Source organism: Sapajus apella, unplaced genomic scaffold (genome assembly GCF_009761245.1).
Source record: "Sapajus apella isolate SASKATOON/1434 unplaced genomic scaffold, GSC_monkey_1.0 scaffold52, whole genome shotgun sequence".
In the NCBI taxonomy this organism is placed as follows: Eukaryota; Metazoa; Chordata; class Mammalia; order Primates; family Cebidae; genus Sapajus; species Sapajus apella.
The window spans coordinates 10029696-10046748 of record NW_022436992.1 but is presented as its reverse complement, the minus strand read 5'-3'; the positions used below and the strand labels follow the sequence as shown (position 1 = coordinate 10046748).

The 17053-nt window shown below is 35.3% G+C and overlaps 1 protein-coding gene across 2 annotated transcripts in view; it reads right to left on the bottom strand.

The window, feature by feature from the left end:
- DNAH6 (dynein axonemal heavy chain 6) overlaps window positions 1–17053 on the bottom strand; it is a 297682-nt gene that overhangs the window by 266550 nt on the left and 14079 nt on the right. Inside the window, exons 5-10 of one of the 2 annotated variants that reach the window (XM_032243483.1) lie at window positions 9231–9498; window positions 6353–6487; window positions 6143–6263; window positions 5341–5470; window positions 3726–3894; window positions 1089–1205 (exon numbers count right to left, since the gene is read on the bottom strand). In XM_032243483.1, the coding sequence (XP_032099374.1) occupies window positions 1089–1205; window positions 3726–3894; window positions 5341–5470; window positions 6143–6263; window positions 6353–6487; window positions 9231–9498 (940 nt within the window). The remainder of the gene's footprint in view (window positions 1–1088; window positions 1206–3725; window positions 3895–5340; window positions 5471–6142; window positions 6264–6352; window positions 6488–9230; window positions 9499–17053) is intronic. The other variant, XM_032243484.1, reaches the window with a different exon arrangement.

The window sequence follows — 17053 nt, the reverse complement described above, 5'->3', positions numbered from 1 at the left end:
TAAGCTGCCTAGAGAGTGGGCCACATGGCAAGGAGTGACAGATGGTTTCTAGGACCTAAGGATGGTCCTTGATTGACACTCTTCAAGGAAATGGGACCTCAGTTCTATAGTAGCTTAGAGCCAAATTCTTCCAGCAGCCTAAGGGAGAACAAGACCTTAAAACAGAGGATAATCTGAGTATCCAGTGAAACTCCTGACCTACAGTAACTGAGATGATTCATGGTGGATATTTCCCACTGCTAACTTTGTGGTAACTTGTTACACAGCAATGAATAATAAGACAACAAAATTCTCTCAGATGCAGCATACCTTTAAAAAGATTTCAAAAATGGTATTTACAGGCTGGGCATGGTGGTTCACACCTGTAATCCCAGCACTTTGGGAAGAGTGGCAGGCAGATCACTTGAGCTCAGGAGTTCAAGACCCACCTGGGCACCATGGCAAAGCCCATCTCTACCAAAAAAAAAAAATACAAAAAGTAGCCAGGCCTGGTGGCATGTACCTGTAGTCCCAGCTACTCAGGAGACTGAGGTGGGAGGATTGTTTGAGCCTGGGAGGTTGAGGCTGCAGTGAGCCAAGATCACATCACTGTACTCTAGCCTGGTTGAGAGTGAGTCCCTGTTGAAAGAAAGAAAGAAAGAAAGAGAGAAAGAAAGAAAGAAAGAGAGAGAAAGAGAGAGAGAGAGAGAGAGAGAGAGAGAGAGAGAGAGAGAGAGAGAGAGAGAGAGAGAGGGAGAAAGAGAGAAAGGAAGAAAAGGAGGGAGGGAGGGGGGGAAATGTATTTACAACAGAGTGATTTCTTGAGTTGTCCTTAAAGGGATCCCTATGGTCACTTTTAAATTTTGTATAGAATATGTTTTCCTTTACCTTACCAAGCCTCTAATCTGGCTTAAGTTAGAGATAATGTGCTAAACTTTTAGATAGTTTATATACAACTGTAATGCTGTGACAAAACAACGCTTTCTCTCTTTCTTATGATCATTTTAGAGTAGTGATAACTACAATTCTGGCAACTAATTGACAGCAAAACAGTTGCCTCATTTTCCAAAAAGGTACTTGCAGGTGGATAACATACGAAAAACACACACCAGAAAGTCTTCCAGACAAGGCTCAAAGTGGAGTGACTGGATTGTCAACATTAGCTCTGTGAGAAACATGGGGATGAGAGATTCATCTTCCTCTTGCCTTTCCACCACAAGGGGCCCCTGAAATGAGTATATTTACAGTGTTATAAAGACACAAGTATCAATATCAAAAACAAAACAAAAAAACAAGGCACATATAAACTTAAGGTTATATAATTAGCTGAATTCATAACCTTGGCATGTAGGAAGTATTTCAGAGAATAATAAAGCACAGAAAGAAAAAAAAGGCAAATATTGAAAGACTACATAACAATGAAAAACTTTTCTCCTTGTAAAAATGGAAAAAGCAACAAAATGGAAAACCAAACAATAAATGGGGGAGACATATCAATAATGTATAGAACAGGTAGAAAGTTGATCATATTTGAATAGACCTATAGTTGATATACCTAATAGAAATATATGCCAATAATATGTTAATGAATCCTTATATAGAAATATATTCAAATACAAATATACTTAAAGAGAAAAATGGGCAAAGGGCATAATCTGATAACTCTTGAAAGCAAAATACAAATGATCAATTCATCTCTTTCTTCTCTTCCTTAAAATGGTTTATTTAGTAACAACATTTACAGAGAGTTTACTGTGTGCCAGGCACAGTGCTGGGTATTTGTGTAATTCCCACACCAAGCTTCTTAAACAGGTTCTATTATTGTTCCCATAGGATCAAAATGGGATCTGGAGAAAGTAGAATGTTTCATCCAGGTCATGCCAGCTAGTAGGCAGCAGACCAGAATTCAAACCCAGATATTTCTGATTCCTCGACCTATGCCCTTATTCTTGTCCTGGGGTCATAATTAAAAGAATATAACATTTGAAAGCAGTGATATACCACTTTGTATCCAACAGACTGATGAATATTAAAATGAATGATAATATTTAGTGTGCATGTGGGTAAATGCACATTCTTAAACATTGCTATAAATTGACAAAGCTTTCTGGAGCATATGTGCCAATGTGTATGTATCAAAAACCTTAAAAATGTGCATATTTCTGACTCAATTCTACATCTAGAAATTTTTTTCTAAGGGGAAAAATATGAAATATGTGAAAAATATATAGACAAGGATACCCTTTGCAGCATTATTTTAAATAGTGGGAATGTTTACGAGAATTATCATACATGTATCTGTGAGAATATCACATGGAAAAATGCATGTTGCCTTGAGAAATATTTCACAATACTGTATTGCTAAGACAAAAAAGCAAGGGATAAAGCAGTAAGGAAAGGATGATATCTTTTTTCCTCTTTGAAATAGTTATCTTTGGGTAGCAAAGGATGCTTTACTTTGTATATTTCTGTGTTTTCCTAATTTTATACACTTAGCATAAATTACATTTAGAATAGAAAAAAGTGTGACTTTTAAAATTTTGATAATATTTATAAAAAGGAGAAATTCAGAATAGGGGAGGAGAGAAAGCTATGAAAAGGAGTATATACTTTGATGTAACTTTTGGAAGAAAGGGAAACTAAGGCTGAGGGCATCAGGACTTGTACTGCATAATTAGGTTTCTGTGGCACGAGAGACTTAAGCTGTGAGGGTAGGAGGCTTGATGAAATGAGGTGAACATGTTTTGTAGGTATTTTGGCAAGAAGCTATTAGTACTAAGGATAGAGAGAGGGAAAAACTTATTGGGAAATTGGAATATGAGATAATATGATCTTTCTTTCAGCTATGCTGGAATGCACAAATTTGTACTACTTCATCCAAACATCTTAAAGTACTCGGTGTCTTTAAGATCAACATCCACAGAAAAGGTCATCCCCTCAAAGCACAATAATTTGCTTCTTTTCACCTCTAAACTAATGTTTATCTCTTTTACTTATACCACTTTTCCTGCTTCTCCCTGCCAGTTTATGCCCACAAGAAACATTTATGTCCCCACAAACTACAAGCTTTTAGGGGCAAAAATCCTGTCTATGCTTTTCATCACTATATGCCAACATCCAGCACAGGAATTGGTACACAGTAGGTACTTAAGAAATATGTCAATGAATGCATGAATAAGCTTTAGCAAGTTCCTATGACAGTAACTTTCTCTCAGCATGGATTTTTACTCTATTATTAGATACTTGTTGATATGCTGATTTTCAGTTTACCATTTCATGTGTATTGTAGGGTCTGATTATAACATGAAATATTCTATACCAGGGGTCCCAAGCCCAGGGCTGTGGACCAGGTACTGGTCTGGGCTGCACAGCAGGAGGTGACTAGAGAGTAAGCATTACTGCCTGAATTCTGCCTCCCCTCAGCTCAGCGGTAGCATTAGATTCTCATAGGAGCCCAAACTCTACTGTGAACTGTGCATGTGAGGGATCTTGGCTGCATGTTCCTTATGAGAATCTAATGCCTGATGATCTGAGGTGGAACAGTTTTCATCCTGAAATCATCCCCAATAGTCTGCGGAAAAAAATGTCTTCCATGAAACTGGTCTCCGGTGTCCAAAAGGTTGGGGACTGCTGCTCTATGCACTTCTCAATTTTTTCAGCACACAGAAAATAGCATAATTCATACAGCATAGTTTGCACTCCTCAATACTGACCAATAAAATATTCTTAATATTGTATGAGTATACCTTTTTATCAGTGACTTCAGGTTTGTCTTCAGTAATCCATTTCTGAATGACATCTGCTGAAGGTGTTCGTTTTAGCTTGTCAGTGAGATGATTTAAAAGCGAATTAACAGAATTTACTGTCAAGACGTGCATTGTGTTCTCAATTAGATAGTCGTTTAGACGGATAAAGCTTAAAAGAAACAAACAAATACAACTTCAGTTTTTTATTTTCACTATTTTTGACAGTGCCTCTAAAGCAAATACTTAAAATATAAAATATCATAATTTCTCCTTGAATTTCCATTTAATTATATAATATCTGAAATGTATTGTCTGGAAGAGATGTTCTTAGATATTCTTCCTTTTAAAATACAAATATATTCAAATATGTAGCATCAATTCAGTTAGACGTTCTAAATTTTCAATAGAATAAAGAGTAATATAGCTGTTAGGGAAAATGCTCTAGTTTATCTAGCGAAAAGGGCAATAATATATTTTTAAAAGATGTTTTAAAGAAGAAATCAATGCATACAACATCTGTAACTTGCATTCTAATAGTAAAAGTGTAAAATCTTTGCTATTGAATAAATGTTGATGGCAATTGCTAACCCAAAGGTTTGAATTTTATGTTTCCTTACTTGAGCACTTAGAATGCAGACATTTAGAATAATTCTACTCTGCTCAAGTGGAGCTCTAAGGCCTCTAATACTTCCAGGCCCTCTACAGTAGCCTCAGAGACCACTTCACTGATTTTTGTTGCCACACAGATATTTTCATATATAAACTAGCTTACAGTTAAGATGTATTAAATAATTGCAAAAGTTGGATTAAGTCAGTGAGTACTGAATAACAATAATCAGTATTTTATTGTTCCATAGACATGAAGTTTTAGAATGATGGGAAATTCAAATTCTGGAACAGCTGAGGTCAAGATCCAGTTGGGTAAGCAGGTGTCAGAGCTAGTGCTAATGAAAGTCCCCTGGTGAGGTCCTAGGAGGGATATTTCCCTTTCTGGCTCCCAGTGGCAAATCCCATTTTAGGGATTGGGTGCGCCTTTGTGAAGTCACGCAGCTGCCTATAGTTCTTTTGTGACCAAAAAGATGGAGTAAGTCCTCCAGGCCCACTTGAAGAGTTCTACAAATCTGTGTGCCTGATTTCTCCCTGCCACAGCCTGCTGTACTCTGAGTCTCCATGCCCAGGCTGAGCCAGAGGGAAACAAAGCCAGGGAGATAAAAGAGGAGTTCTTGGCCTGGCCTCCTGCTCTGTATCTATCAGTTCACAGTCCCAGAGCTGCTTTGGTTGGTGGCAGTTTGGAGAGGAAGTCTTCTGGGCCATGCATTCAGGTTATTGTGTCCTGTAAATTTCTCATCACCATTCATGAACAATGTGGTGAAGGGTTCCTTTTTTTTTTTTTTTTTTGAGATATCACTTACATTCTAGAAAAAAATTCTACTTTTCATTTTAATTTTTTATTGTGTGTACTTACAGTATACAACATGATGTTCTGATATACATAGTGAAATGATTACTCCAGTTATGCAAATTATCATATTCATCACTTTCTGGGGCTTAAGTTTTAATAAAACTCGAGAAAGATGGATACTATACTTTTTCTTGAAACAAAGAATAATCTTACCATGTCAGCCTCTTGCAATGATGCCTTTTGCTGGCCTGTTCTGTATATGTCATTTTCTGAGAGTCTCCATAAGTGGGCAACTCATATGAAATGTTAACGAAACTTACAATGCTCTGCCCTTTGTAACAATCTAAGAATAACAGAAGGCACAACAACAAGTGTACCTGTGTAAAAGTTCCATTTCTTTCAATATGATTCAAAGAAAACATAAATAAAATTCAAAAACAACAAAATATTTTGGTACATGAAGCATTTCAAACCTCCAAAACAGCCCAATTAAACAAAAAAATTTCACATCAAAGCATTTCAACTCAAGATTGTAGACGGTTTACAGATATTCTCATTAACAGGATTTGATCTGTACACTATGCTATCTCTTTCCCAGGAACACCTTTACCCTCCTTTTCTACCTGCAATTTAGTCATCCTTTATAGTACACATCAACTGGGTCAATGCTAAGGTCAATCCAGCCCCTTAATTTTAACAAACCTATTGTCTGTGATAGTAGGCTGGACATACCTTTAAGCAGAGAGATGCTGAGTCTACTCTAAAGTGCTTATTAATTAAGATTCTGTATCTGGTTTAGAAATACTATATACAAACAGCAGTAATGGGAAAAATATGCAGCATTTACTACTTCTCTCCCTTCTTCAAAATATATTAAATTTATAACATCGATAAAATGTTTGAAACAATTGAAACACAGAATCATTATTTAAACTTAAGAAAAGTAAACTAAAAAAGGGCTGACATTTTAGAAAGCCACTACTTCTGATATATTGAGGTTCTTTCCCCTTCATACCCTCATAAGGTCCAAATGCACAGTCATCAGGAGCAAATCCCACAGCACGCAAAGCAAATCGACAAGCCTTCCTGACTACATCTTTTGCCTCATTTCGAAATTCTCCTAGGTGTTCTGTCACCTAGATATTGTTGAATATGTACAGTTAGTGATACTGAAGTATTAAAACTAGAGAAAAAAGTTTTGATTCTTATAGATAAAATTGGTTACCTCTGCTAGCCGTATGACTTGCACAGCCTTGAATTCCTGCAGGGTGTAGGTGTGACACTTTTCAATATGACAAAGTCCCATAAAACTCAAATGATAACACAATTCACTTATTTTAAGAAGAGCTGGTCGTAAATGCTGAATGAAAATAGGAATGTATTATTTAGTAAAAACATTCTGTATTTTAGAAGTATTAAACATTTGAAAAGCAAGAATGGTTATTAAGGATAATAAACACTTACCTGTGTTAACTTTTGCTACAACTACAAAATGCATATATTAAAAGATCACTTCTATAACTCTTTTCTAAAAGTATTCCTTGAATTATCTAATTTGTCTAAATTCCTTTCTTTTGATTTTGAAAACACATACAAGTCTTTCAGCTACTTAAGGAGTAAGGCAAGTAACTTAAGGAATTGAAGGCAAGTAATAGAAAACTGGGTGTTACCTTAAGTACTTTACAATGTCTAGTCATAATGATAATGGAAAGGCTCATCTATTAATTTAAGAGGCAAGGACACAGAAAAAAGTCAAACATTAAATTGTTATTAGGTAACAAGTTGCTTTGGAAAACTGATTCATGTTTTCTCAAAAGGTTAAACATAAAGTTGCTAATGACCCAGCAATTCCTCTCCTAGGTATAGGCCCAAGAAAAATGAAAACATACATCTAGACAAAAACTTGTACATGCATGTTCATAGCAGCATTATTCATAATGGCCAAAAATGGAAGCAATCCAAATATCCTCAATAGGTAAATAAAATAGGTATGTCCAATATAATTTGCCAATTAAAAAAAATGCTATGCTACAACATAGAAGAACCTTGAAAACATTATGTTAAAAAAACAAAAGTCAGTTACAAAGGACCACATACAGTCAGTCTTCTGTATCCTCGGGTTCCACAGTCATGGATTCAAACAACTGCAGATTAAAATGTAGTAGGGTCTACAATGCTTGTGTCCATATTAAAAATGAATAGACTTTTTTTGGGTCATTATTTTCTAAGCAATGTAGCATAACAACTATTTACATAGCATTTACATTGTATTAGGTATTATAAGTAATTTAGAGATGACAAAGTATATAGGAGGATGTTTGTAGGTTATATGCAAAAAAGCCATTTTATATAAGGGACTCGAGCATCAGGGATTTTGGTATTTGCTGGGGTGGTCCTGGAACCAGTCCCCCATGGCACTGAGGGACAAGTGTATTGTATGATTCCATTTATGTGACATGTACAGAACAGGCCAGTCTATGGAGATAGAATGTACATTAGTGGTTGCCTATAGTTGGGGGACGGGACAGAAGAGTCAGAAAGAAATAGAAAGTGACCACTAATGGGTAATGAGGCTTCCCTTGGAATGATAAATATATTCTAAAATTGACTGTGGTAATGGTTGATCAATTCTGTGAATATATTAAAAATAATTTAATTGTATACTTCAGATGTGTGAATTGTATAGTATGTAAATTATATATCAAAACTGTTATAAGAAAATGACATAGGCACAGGAACCAACAGAACTGGTTATTTAAAAAAAATCATAAAAAGAAAAAATTCAAGGACAACTCAGTATGCCTCCTTTCAACCTTGTCTAGGGGAATCAGCACTAGTTAACTAATTTTACATGTAATGCTAGTGGTAAGTGTGTGGGTAATTACAACATTTAATACACATTTAAAATACACATTTTAAGCAAGGCCAATCCTTGCTTAAAATGATGAGAGCTTTCTAGTCTGCTGAAACTAAATTTAAGAGAAGATATTCTAAAGGCCAAAACATCACTGGTATGAACAGATATAGAATGACAACTCTCAGCACATAAAATAAGAGAACATGCTTTGAGGACTGATAGAAGTCATTTTAAAGACAAATCAAGGATGAACTATTTTACATATCTGGCAACAAATGTATGATATGTGTAGTGTTCGATGCATGGTAAAAGATGAAAGATGCAAAAATAACTTCAAATAACTGATGGATCCTCAATGAAATTTGAGTTGCATGTCAAGAAGGTCTAGAATATTTTTTCACAACTCAGAATGCACAGTGGAATGGATGACTTGAGATAGTCCATCTTATATATTTGTCTTGTACTAATATTTATGTTAGCCAGAGACCTTGAAGGTTTCCCTATTGTGTGACTGGTATGTTGATAACAGTCTTTCATATTACAATATGCAAAGTAAAGGAAATGACTAGTAAAAAGCAAACTTGAGGTAGTGTCATAGAAACAGCTGAGGACCAGAACTCTGAGTGTGATGGTAATGATGACTGCAGTTTATTCCTAGGGGCCAAGTAGGAAACTTCTAATGCAAGTTGAAATTCAATGGATAGAAATTTTAAATATGGCCACACACTCTTTAACAGTTCATTTTTCATGATCGTCCCATCATCCAAAGTAAATATTAAAAATTTTCCTACTGTATTAATCTATTGTAGAGGAAACATATAGTATATTGGGAGATACTGACCCATGAAAATGAGGCCCTGACTTATTTTAGACCATAAAGTCTAGAGTGTCTCAAAGATGAGAGGAGGTAATAGGGGTCATGAGCCTACTCTGCTCAAAATGACATATAACTTTCCTAATCAACAGCAAAGGGGACCACAAAGCCAAAAAATCAGAGGTGACTTCTAATCAAAAGAGACGTTTGCAACTCTGTTCTTATATTTTTGCATTTTGCAGCCCTAGTTAAAACGTAGAAACACCCCTAGATTGCCAGACTGTTAAATGACAAGACAGGATGAAAACTGGGAATTCCCTTAAGAATATAAAATATTTGATTTCAAGAACAGTCTATACCAACAGCTATAATAGATTCACACTTCCTTTTTTTATAAGTAATTATTTTAAAATATGAATGATAAATACATACAGGATTAACAATGAACAGATTTTTTTGTAGAGATTTTCGACATCCAGTGATTTTCTTGGAGCGGACATTCTTCCTCCATACACTAAAAGCTTTCCATTTCCGGAACAGTGAAAAGATGGGAATCTTAGCGAGTTCTCTGTGATATAGATATTCCTGTTCCCATCGATCGATTTCAATAAATTCAATGTCATCATTATAAATGTGTGTTACTGCCTTTTGGCTAATAGTATAGTAGTCATTTTTATTGATGTTCTCATAGCTTACAACTCTACAAACAAATAAAAATTGGAACAAATAAATAAAGTATTCAATATGAAATGAAGCAGTTGCATTATTCTTTTTGTTTTAAAGAGATAAAACATTTCTGGGAAACAAACGTTATTTAGAGTTAAAAAATTCTAACAAACTACTTTCAGATTAAATACATTACTCAAGAAAATGAGCTGAACAAGTTGGGCTTATTATAAAGATTTCACAACTGTGGCAATATGCTTGATGATTTCAGTTACATGATTTTTACATTAAAATGAATTGACTATAAATTATAAATTTAATAGTGCTACATCAGAGCAACCTGGAGGTAAGTTTTCATTTATTATTAACTCTTTAGAAACTATTCAACCTTAACAGCATAAAAAATTTTATGCTATTAAGTATTGACAGAATTACGAGAAAGATGAAAGGAAACATTAATTAGGTGAGACAAGAATCAAGAACAAGATTATATGTCCAATTTATCACCAACAAAATAATTATTATTGATAAGTTGTTTAGTTCATAATATCTCTCTTTCAACTGTCATCATGGATATTCTTCAACTGTATGAGTAACAGAAAACTGATCAAGTAAAGAAGGAAAGCAAGAACAGAGTAAAAACAGGAGAAAGAAATGAAGCAATGAAAATAGAGCTGATTCTCTAAAACTGCTTAAAATAAAAATTTTCCTATAGCAAAATGATGTTTTCTGTAATTTTAGCTATAATGCTGAAAAATTGAATGCAAGAAATATTCAGTAATACAACAAGTGTGAAATATGATATAGTACCTTATTGAAATATATTTAGGAATTTAGGGAAATAACATTTTCTAAAATGTTTCTCTCTTAGGAGAGCTTAGAATAACAAGATAAAGGTTAAGGGCAAAAAGAAAGCCCTAAATTATTTCTACGTTAAAACTATGCAAAAATTACACATATTAGACAGAAATTAAACAGGAACACTCTGGTGGAAATCAGCTGTTTTCCATGTCTTTCAATCCTTGGCTCTACATTCGAACCGGGAGTCCACAGCTCTTTATTTTATTTTACTCACTTAATTTATTATTATTAATATTACTACTACTATTATTATTTTTGAGATGGAGGTTCACTGCAACCTCCGCCTCCTGGGTTCAAGCGATTCTCCTCCCTCAGTCTCCTGAATAAGTGAAATTACAGGTGCCCCGCCACCAGGCCCAGATAATTTTTGTATTTTTAGTAGAGATGGAGTTTCACCATGTTGGCCAGGCTGGTCTCAAACTGCTGACCTCAAGTGATCTCCCTGCCTCAGACTTACAAAGTGCTGGGATTACAGATGTGAGCCACCACGTCTGGGTCACAGTCCTTTTACACAGCCTTCAGGTTATTTGTGAAATCCCTGAAATTGCTGTATGGAAAATTCATGTATATATGTATGATAAGTTTTTAAGACATTGGAATAAAATTCTGTGTTTTGAGTCTATTAATAAAAAAGTTAAGAACCACTGGTATAAATAATTTTTAGTTTTTAATTTCTATTTTCATTTTAATAAAACTGAGTAACAAAAATATTTTTTAAACTATGGCACACGAGACCAGAATGAAAGCAAATCCAAATCAAGAGCTGTTCATGTGAACCTGCAAGGAGATCTGGGGGCTGATGATGCTGTGTGAAGTGGGAGAGGAATAGTAGTGCTTTCTTGCTGTTCAATGAAGATCAAGGGGTCCCTTGTCAAATTATTTTACAGTAAAACCTGTCTGAGTCCATCTAAAATATAACTTAGACTTCAAGACTTCTATTAATTTATAAATGTATGTGTGTCTCATTTGAGATAACCATATGGACTGACCCTGCCAACTTGGGGGCTACCATGGAAAAACCTTCAACCTGCTTGGCTTTTACCTGATCCCACTATCTGACTTTTTGTCTGTGTTCCAATTAACTCACCCCAGAAATGTCTGGAAAAATGCCAGGTATTGCACAGGGCTGGTGAGGAATACGGAATACATTTTACCTGTTTTTCCTTTTCTTGTTATCAATGGTTAACGATATAATTAGGGTATTCTTGGGGTGATTCTAAAATGTGAAGCTTCAATTTGCCACTGAAATTGTAATCAGCTTCAGATGTTTCATTAACATCAGCATCAAAGTAACCTAAAAACAAGAACAAATTGCTGACTGCAGCCCTGGTGCATGTCTGCAAAACTTGCTTTGTGTAGTCTCTCTGCTACTGATGGCCCTTCTAGAAGGTGGTTATTGTGGTCCATGATGTTAAATTCTAACTTGGAGTTCAGTGCCACCTAGAAATCCTTTTTACTTGTATTTCTCTTCTTATCGCAGATCTTCATTCTCAAGCCCCTAAGTCTTTTCCTTCTTTACACATCTCTACTCTTCGTTGAACAACTGAACACAAGAGAGCCCTTTGCAAAGGTTGGATCATCAGTATCAAAATCATCTGAGGTGCTGATTAAGAATATAGATATCTGAGTCCAATGCAGAATCAGAATATTTATGTATTCCAAGAATCAAAGACAGTAAGATGCCTGGGTCATTTTGATACACAATGATGTTTGTGAACCACCAAACTTTATTTCCTCCAAATGGAGATGGAGAGGTTTCACCTCACTTTTCTCTAACTCTAGTTTTTTGGCAATGTTTCCTCCACAACTAAAAGTGTGCATAGTGTCCCTTTAGCACATAGAAAATCTTTTCTTGATCCTGCCACCTATTTAACTAAAATCCCACACTTTTCTTCTTAGGTTTCCTTTATAATGGTGTGTATCAATGGCCACATCCACCTTATCCATTTCTTCTTAGAGTTCCTGAAAATTGGTTTTGTTTCCTGCTACTCTAATGCAATTATTTTTTCAAAGATCAACAGGGACTTCTTTCAAGCCCAATCCAGTCAGTAGGTAGAAGGGCCTGTGGGGTTAGGAAAAGATTTGCAAAAAATAAGAAAGTGTATGCACACTTCTCTGTAATCCTAGTCTTAGACTTTTTTCATTACTGAGTGGTCACCCCCCAGATCTACTCCTTAGACTGGCATGTTTTACTCTACATGCTCTGCCTCCAAGTATTGATCCATTTCAGTAGTTGAACCACAACTCCTATGATCATGACTGCCCACTCAGCGTTTATTTCTTGGCACTCAGGATCAAACTTTAGCTGCCTCCTAGAGAGTGGTTTTGGATGTTTGCTCCACTAAGGCGTTTCCTTGAGGAAATAATCAGAAAAAGTGGGCTTTAAGAACCAAAAAGAAAACTTTCAAAAATTCAAGTACTGTGTTACAAAATTCCTACTTTTCATATAAAGAAGATGACTTTTGGATCTAGTTAACTAGAGAACTTGGTTAGTTAACTAATTAGATTGAGATGGAAGTTTCAAATAAAATTATATTTATGCTCTACTGTCTCATAATTGGAAAAAATAAATGTAGTGCTTTTTTGCTGTTCCATGAAGATCAAGGGGTCCCTTGTTAAATTATTTTACAGTAGAACCTGTTTGTATCTCTGAAATGAAACACAGGCTTCAAGACTTTTATTAATTTATAAAAGTATGTATGTCTCATTTGAGATAAGCATATAGGCTGAGAGAATTGTGGGGCCCTTGTGGTAGGTCAATCATTGTCCTACTATTATTATTAATTTCAGATGTAACTCAAAGTGAGCCTACTTTGGGGCTTAGAACTCCTCTGGGGTTTTTAAAAATTTTTCTCCTCCTGAAATCAATTCCTTGATTTCCAAAACAATAAAACCTCAATGTGATGTTATTTCAAATAGTTACCTCTGTTATACACTGCAGTGATTGAAAATGGTTCTATTCATTCTTAAACCAATCTACCAGACTAACATTGCAGAAACATATGTTTTTCTCATGTGACTGTTGTGCTCAAGAACCTTGAATGGCCTCTTATTGCTCCTGTCATTAAATCCAAGTTACTCTGCCAGGTATTTGTGGCACTGTCCTCCTGTTTCACATTAGTTCCTTCTCTGTCCACACAAATCATCCTCTTTAGTCAGGCTGATTTCTTCATCATATTCATCTTAGGCCATGCTTGAATGCATACATATGTCTTTGTTCACCCTGTTACCTCCTGCTTCTTTGAAGATTCCGATTTGGACAAGAAAGTTACTCCTTACGTGCTTTAAGGCTGAATTAGATAAGCTCTTGTGGCCCTATGCAACTCTAAGGTGTCTATTTTCATTATTACATTGGCTTCAAGTATTATGATTTGGGTATATTCACTGACTAAAGGTAAGCAAGCAAGTGCCTGGGAAGAAATAGGCCACTTCCTGAATTCTGTATTTATCAACCTCAATCTGTTTGATAATGGTCCTTGTCATGACTCAATATGAGACTAGATCTAACCTAACCTGGGGAAGAGAAATGCTTGCTTTACTTCTGGTTTGATTAACCAAAGATGGCAAAATATCTAATAAAGAACTCCCTTTTTCCTGAAAAATGAAAGAAAAGCAAAACTAAGAGGAAATTTCCAAGTTTCATCACTAGGAGGGTGCTCTAGAGTCAATGTTTCTCAATGTATCATCTTAGGAGGAGCAGCATGAGCATTATGTGGGAATTGCATATTCTCAAGCCCCATCCTAGACCTATTAAATTATAAACTCTAGGAGTTTAACCATCTGTGTTTTAGCAAGTCTTTTAGGGCTTCAGAATTGCTACTCTAGGTCCATGGTGCATAACTCTGAATCTTAGAATCACCTGGCAAGTTTTAAAGAAAAGCTGTTGCTCAGTCTCCATCACAGACCAATCAGATAAATCATAAGTAACTGGAATTGGAGCCTGGGTGATTCTAATGAGCAGCTAAGGCTAAGAACTATTGCTCTAGGTTCTTCAGATTTTTGTGTGAAATAAAACCATCATCCTCTAAATCACCAGAGCTCCAGAGCAGTGCCAGGATGTATGTGCATGTATGTTTGCGTGTGCATGCGTTTGAAGGAAGGGTATGGAGTCAATATGGAGTCTAGATCTAACCAATGTTTGTCTTTTATCCGTGTTGGAAAAAAATAGATCTAATGTAAACTAGGGAAGAGAAATGCTTGTTGTACTTCTGGTTTGATTAACCAGAGGGAGGTTTTTTGATTATTCCAAATGAAAATCCAAAGGCCCCATAGTGTTTCCACTTGCTGACTCAAATTTGACTTAATTGATTTACATTTCTTCATAACTTAGCCTAAGAAAACTACATTTTGTTAGACAACCTGGTGAAGATTTTTGATAATATGGCTTCAAAATGATCTGTTCCTTATTATATAATATATAAACTTCATTATAGAGTTTTTAAAAAATAATTATAGCTTCACACATAAACTAGAATGGCTCCACTTCAGGTTTCAAGCTGATACCACTGATTAATTTGATAACATTTTTAAACAATAAGATATTTAGGCAAAAGGACAGGTCTGTTACTGTAGTTTAAAAATCTATGTTTGAGATAATCCTAAGTATTCTGCCTAATTTCTCATCTCTTTTGGCTACTGTGTTTGCCATATAGACCTGGTAGTTTTCTAGCTTTAACAGAAGATTTTCCATTATAAATGAGCAAAAAGATAAATATCTGTCAAAATTAAATCCAAATTCCCATAATACCATAAATTACCAAATTACCATAATTTAAGACAATTATAGACCTTAATATCAGAAAATGAGTTTTTAAAAACTTTTAGGTAATTTCCACTTAAAATGTTTTTTAAAACTCAAGGATGTGGTAAGAAAATAGAAAGTATTGGTATATAGGTTTCATTAATTTAAGAAGTAAAATTATAAAAATTTCAAAAAAATAAACATTACTTACACTTAAATATGACGAAGAATATCTCTGAAAATTACAAAAGTCTACAGTGCTATTTACCAAGATAATTTTATTAGAATATGTTTTCAAATTATGCTTTGAAAAACTATTTTTGAGTTTTAAAAACAATTCATTATGAAATTCAATTAAGATTCAAATTTTTCCCAGTTGGTAACATTGAAAACCAAACAAGAAGAATGGAGGAAAGAAGGGATAGAAAAAATAATCAGAAACATCTAATTGCTTATTTTTTTAGGAACACATAATATTGCCTCAAAAGGAAAACACAAAAAATAAGAGCAAATGAAAAAGCAATGGTAACAAAAGCCAAAACAGACAAATGGGATCTAATTAAACTCAAGAGCTTCTGCACAGCAAAAGAAACAATCATTAGAATGAACCAGCAACCAACAGAATGGGAAAAAATTTTTGCAAGCTACCCATCTGACAAAGGGCTAATATCTAGACTCTATAAAGAACTAAAACAAATATACAAGAAAAAAACAACCCCATCAAAAAGTGGGTGAAAGATATGAACAGACACTTTCAAAAGAAGACATTTATGAGGCCAACAAACCATGAGAAAATGCTCATCATCACTGGTCATTAGAGAAATGCAAATCAAAACCACATTGAGATACCCTCTCACACCAGTTAGAATGGCGATCATTAAAAAATCTGGAGACAACAGATGCTGGAGAGGATGTAGAGAAATAGGAACACTTTTACACTGTTGGTGGGAGTGTAAATTAGTTCAACCATTGTGGAAGACAGTATGGCAATTCCTCAAGGACCTAGAAATAGAAATTCCATTTGACCCAGCAATCCCGTTACTCGGTATATAGCCAAAAGATTACAAATCGATCTATTATAAAGACACATGCATACATATGTTCATTGCAGCACTGTTTACAATAGCAAAGATGTGGAACCAACCCAAATGGCCATCAAACATAGACTGGATAAAGAAAATATGGCACATATACACTATGGAATACTATGCAGCCATAAAAAGGATAAGTTAATGTCCTTTGCAGGGACAGATGAAGCTGGAAACCATCATTCTCAGCAAACTGACACAGGAACAGAAAACCAAACACTGCATGTTCTCACTCATAAGTGGGTGTTGAACAATGAGAACACATGGACACAAGGAGGGGACCACACACTGTGGTCTGCTGGGGGTTGAGGGGCTAGGGGAGGGATAGCAAGGGGTGGGGAAATTGGGGAGGGATAACATTAGGAGAAATATCTAATGTAGACGACAGGGCGATGGATGCAGCAAACCACCACGGCATGTGTATACTGATGTAACAATCCTGCAAGATCTGCACAGGTACCCCAGAACTTAAAGTAAAATAAAAAATAATAATAAAAACTAAGCAAGAATTTCTTTGTGTTTCTCACATACACAAAAACAGTTTTGCTGATAAACTGAGTTTGTCTTAGAAACTGAAAGGAAGTGTCTACAGTAACAATCAAACTCAGTTGGATGGTTCAATAGGAAGGTGGCAGAGGCTGTGTTGTGTTCCCACTACAGAGCTGCTCTCTGGCAGACCGGGCTACACAGTCCTACCCATGGAAATATTTTCTGAATTCAGAAAGTTTAACAAGGTAACCATACAAATATTAGAAAAATAAAATTTCACCCATGGTAAATTTCTGACTGATTGTGTTTTTTAAATAAAAATAAGTTTTTACCACCATGAACAACGGGCACACTGGGAGTCACTTGCTTGGCAGCAGCACACTCTTTGGGAAGCTTTGCTTTATAGCTAT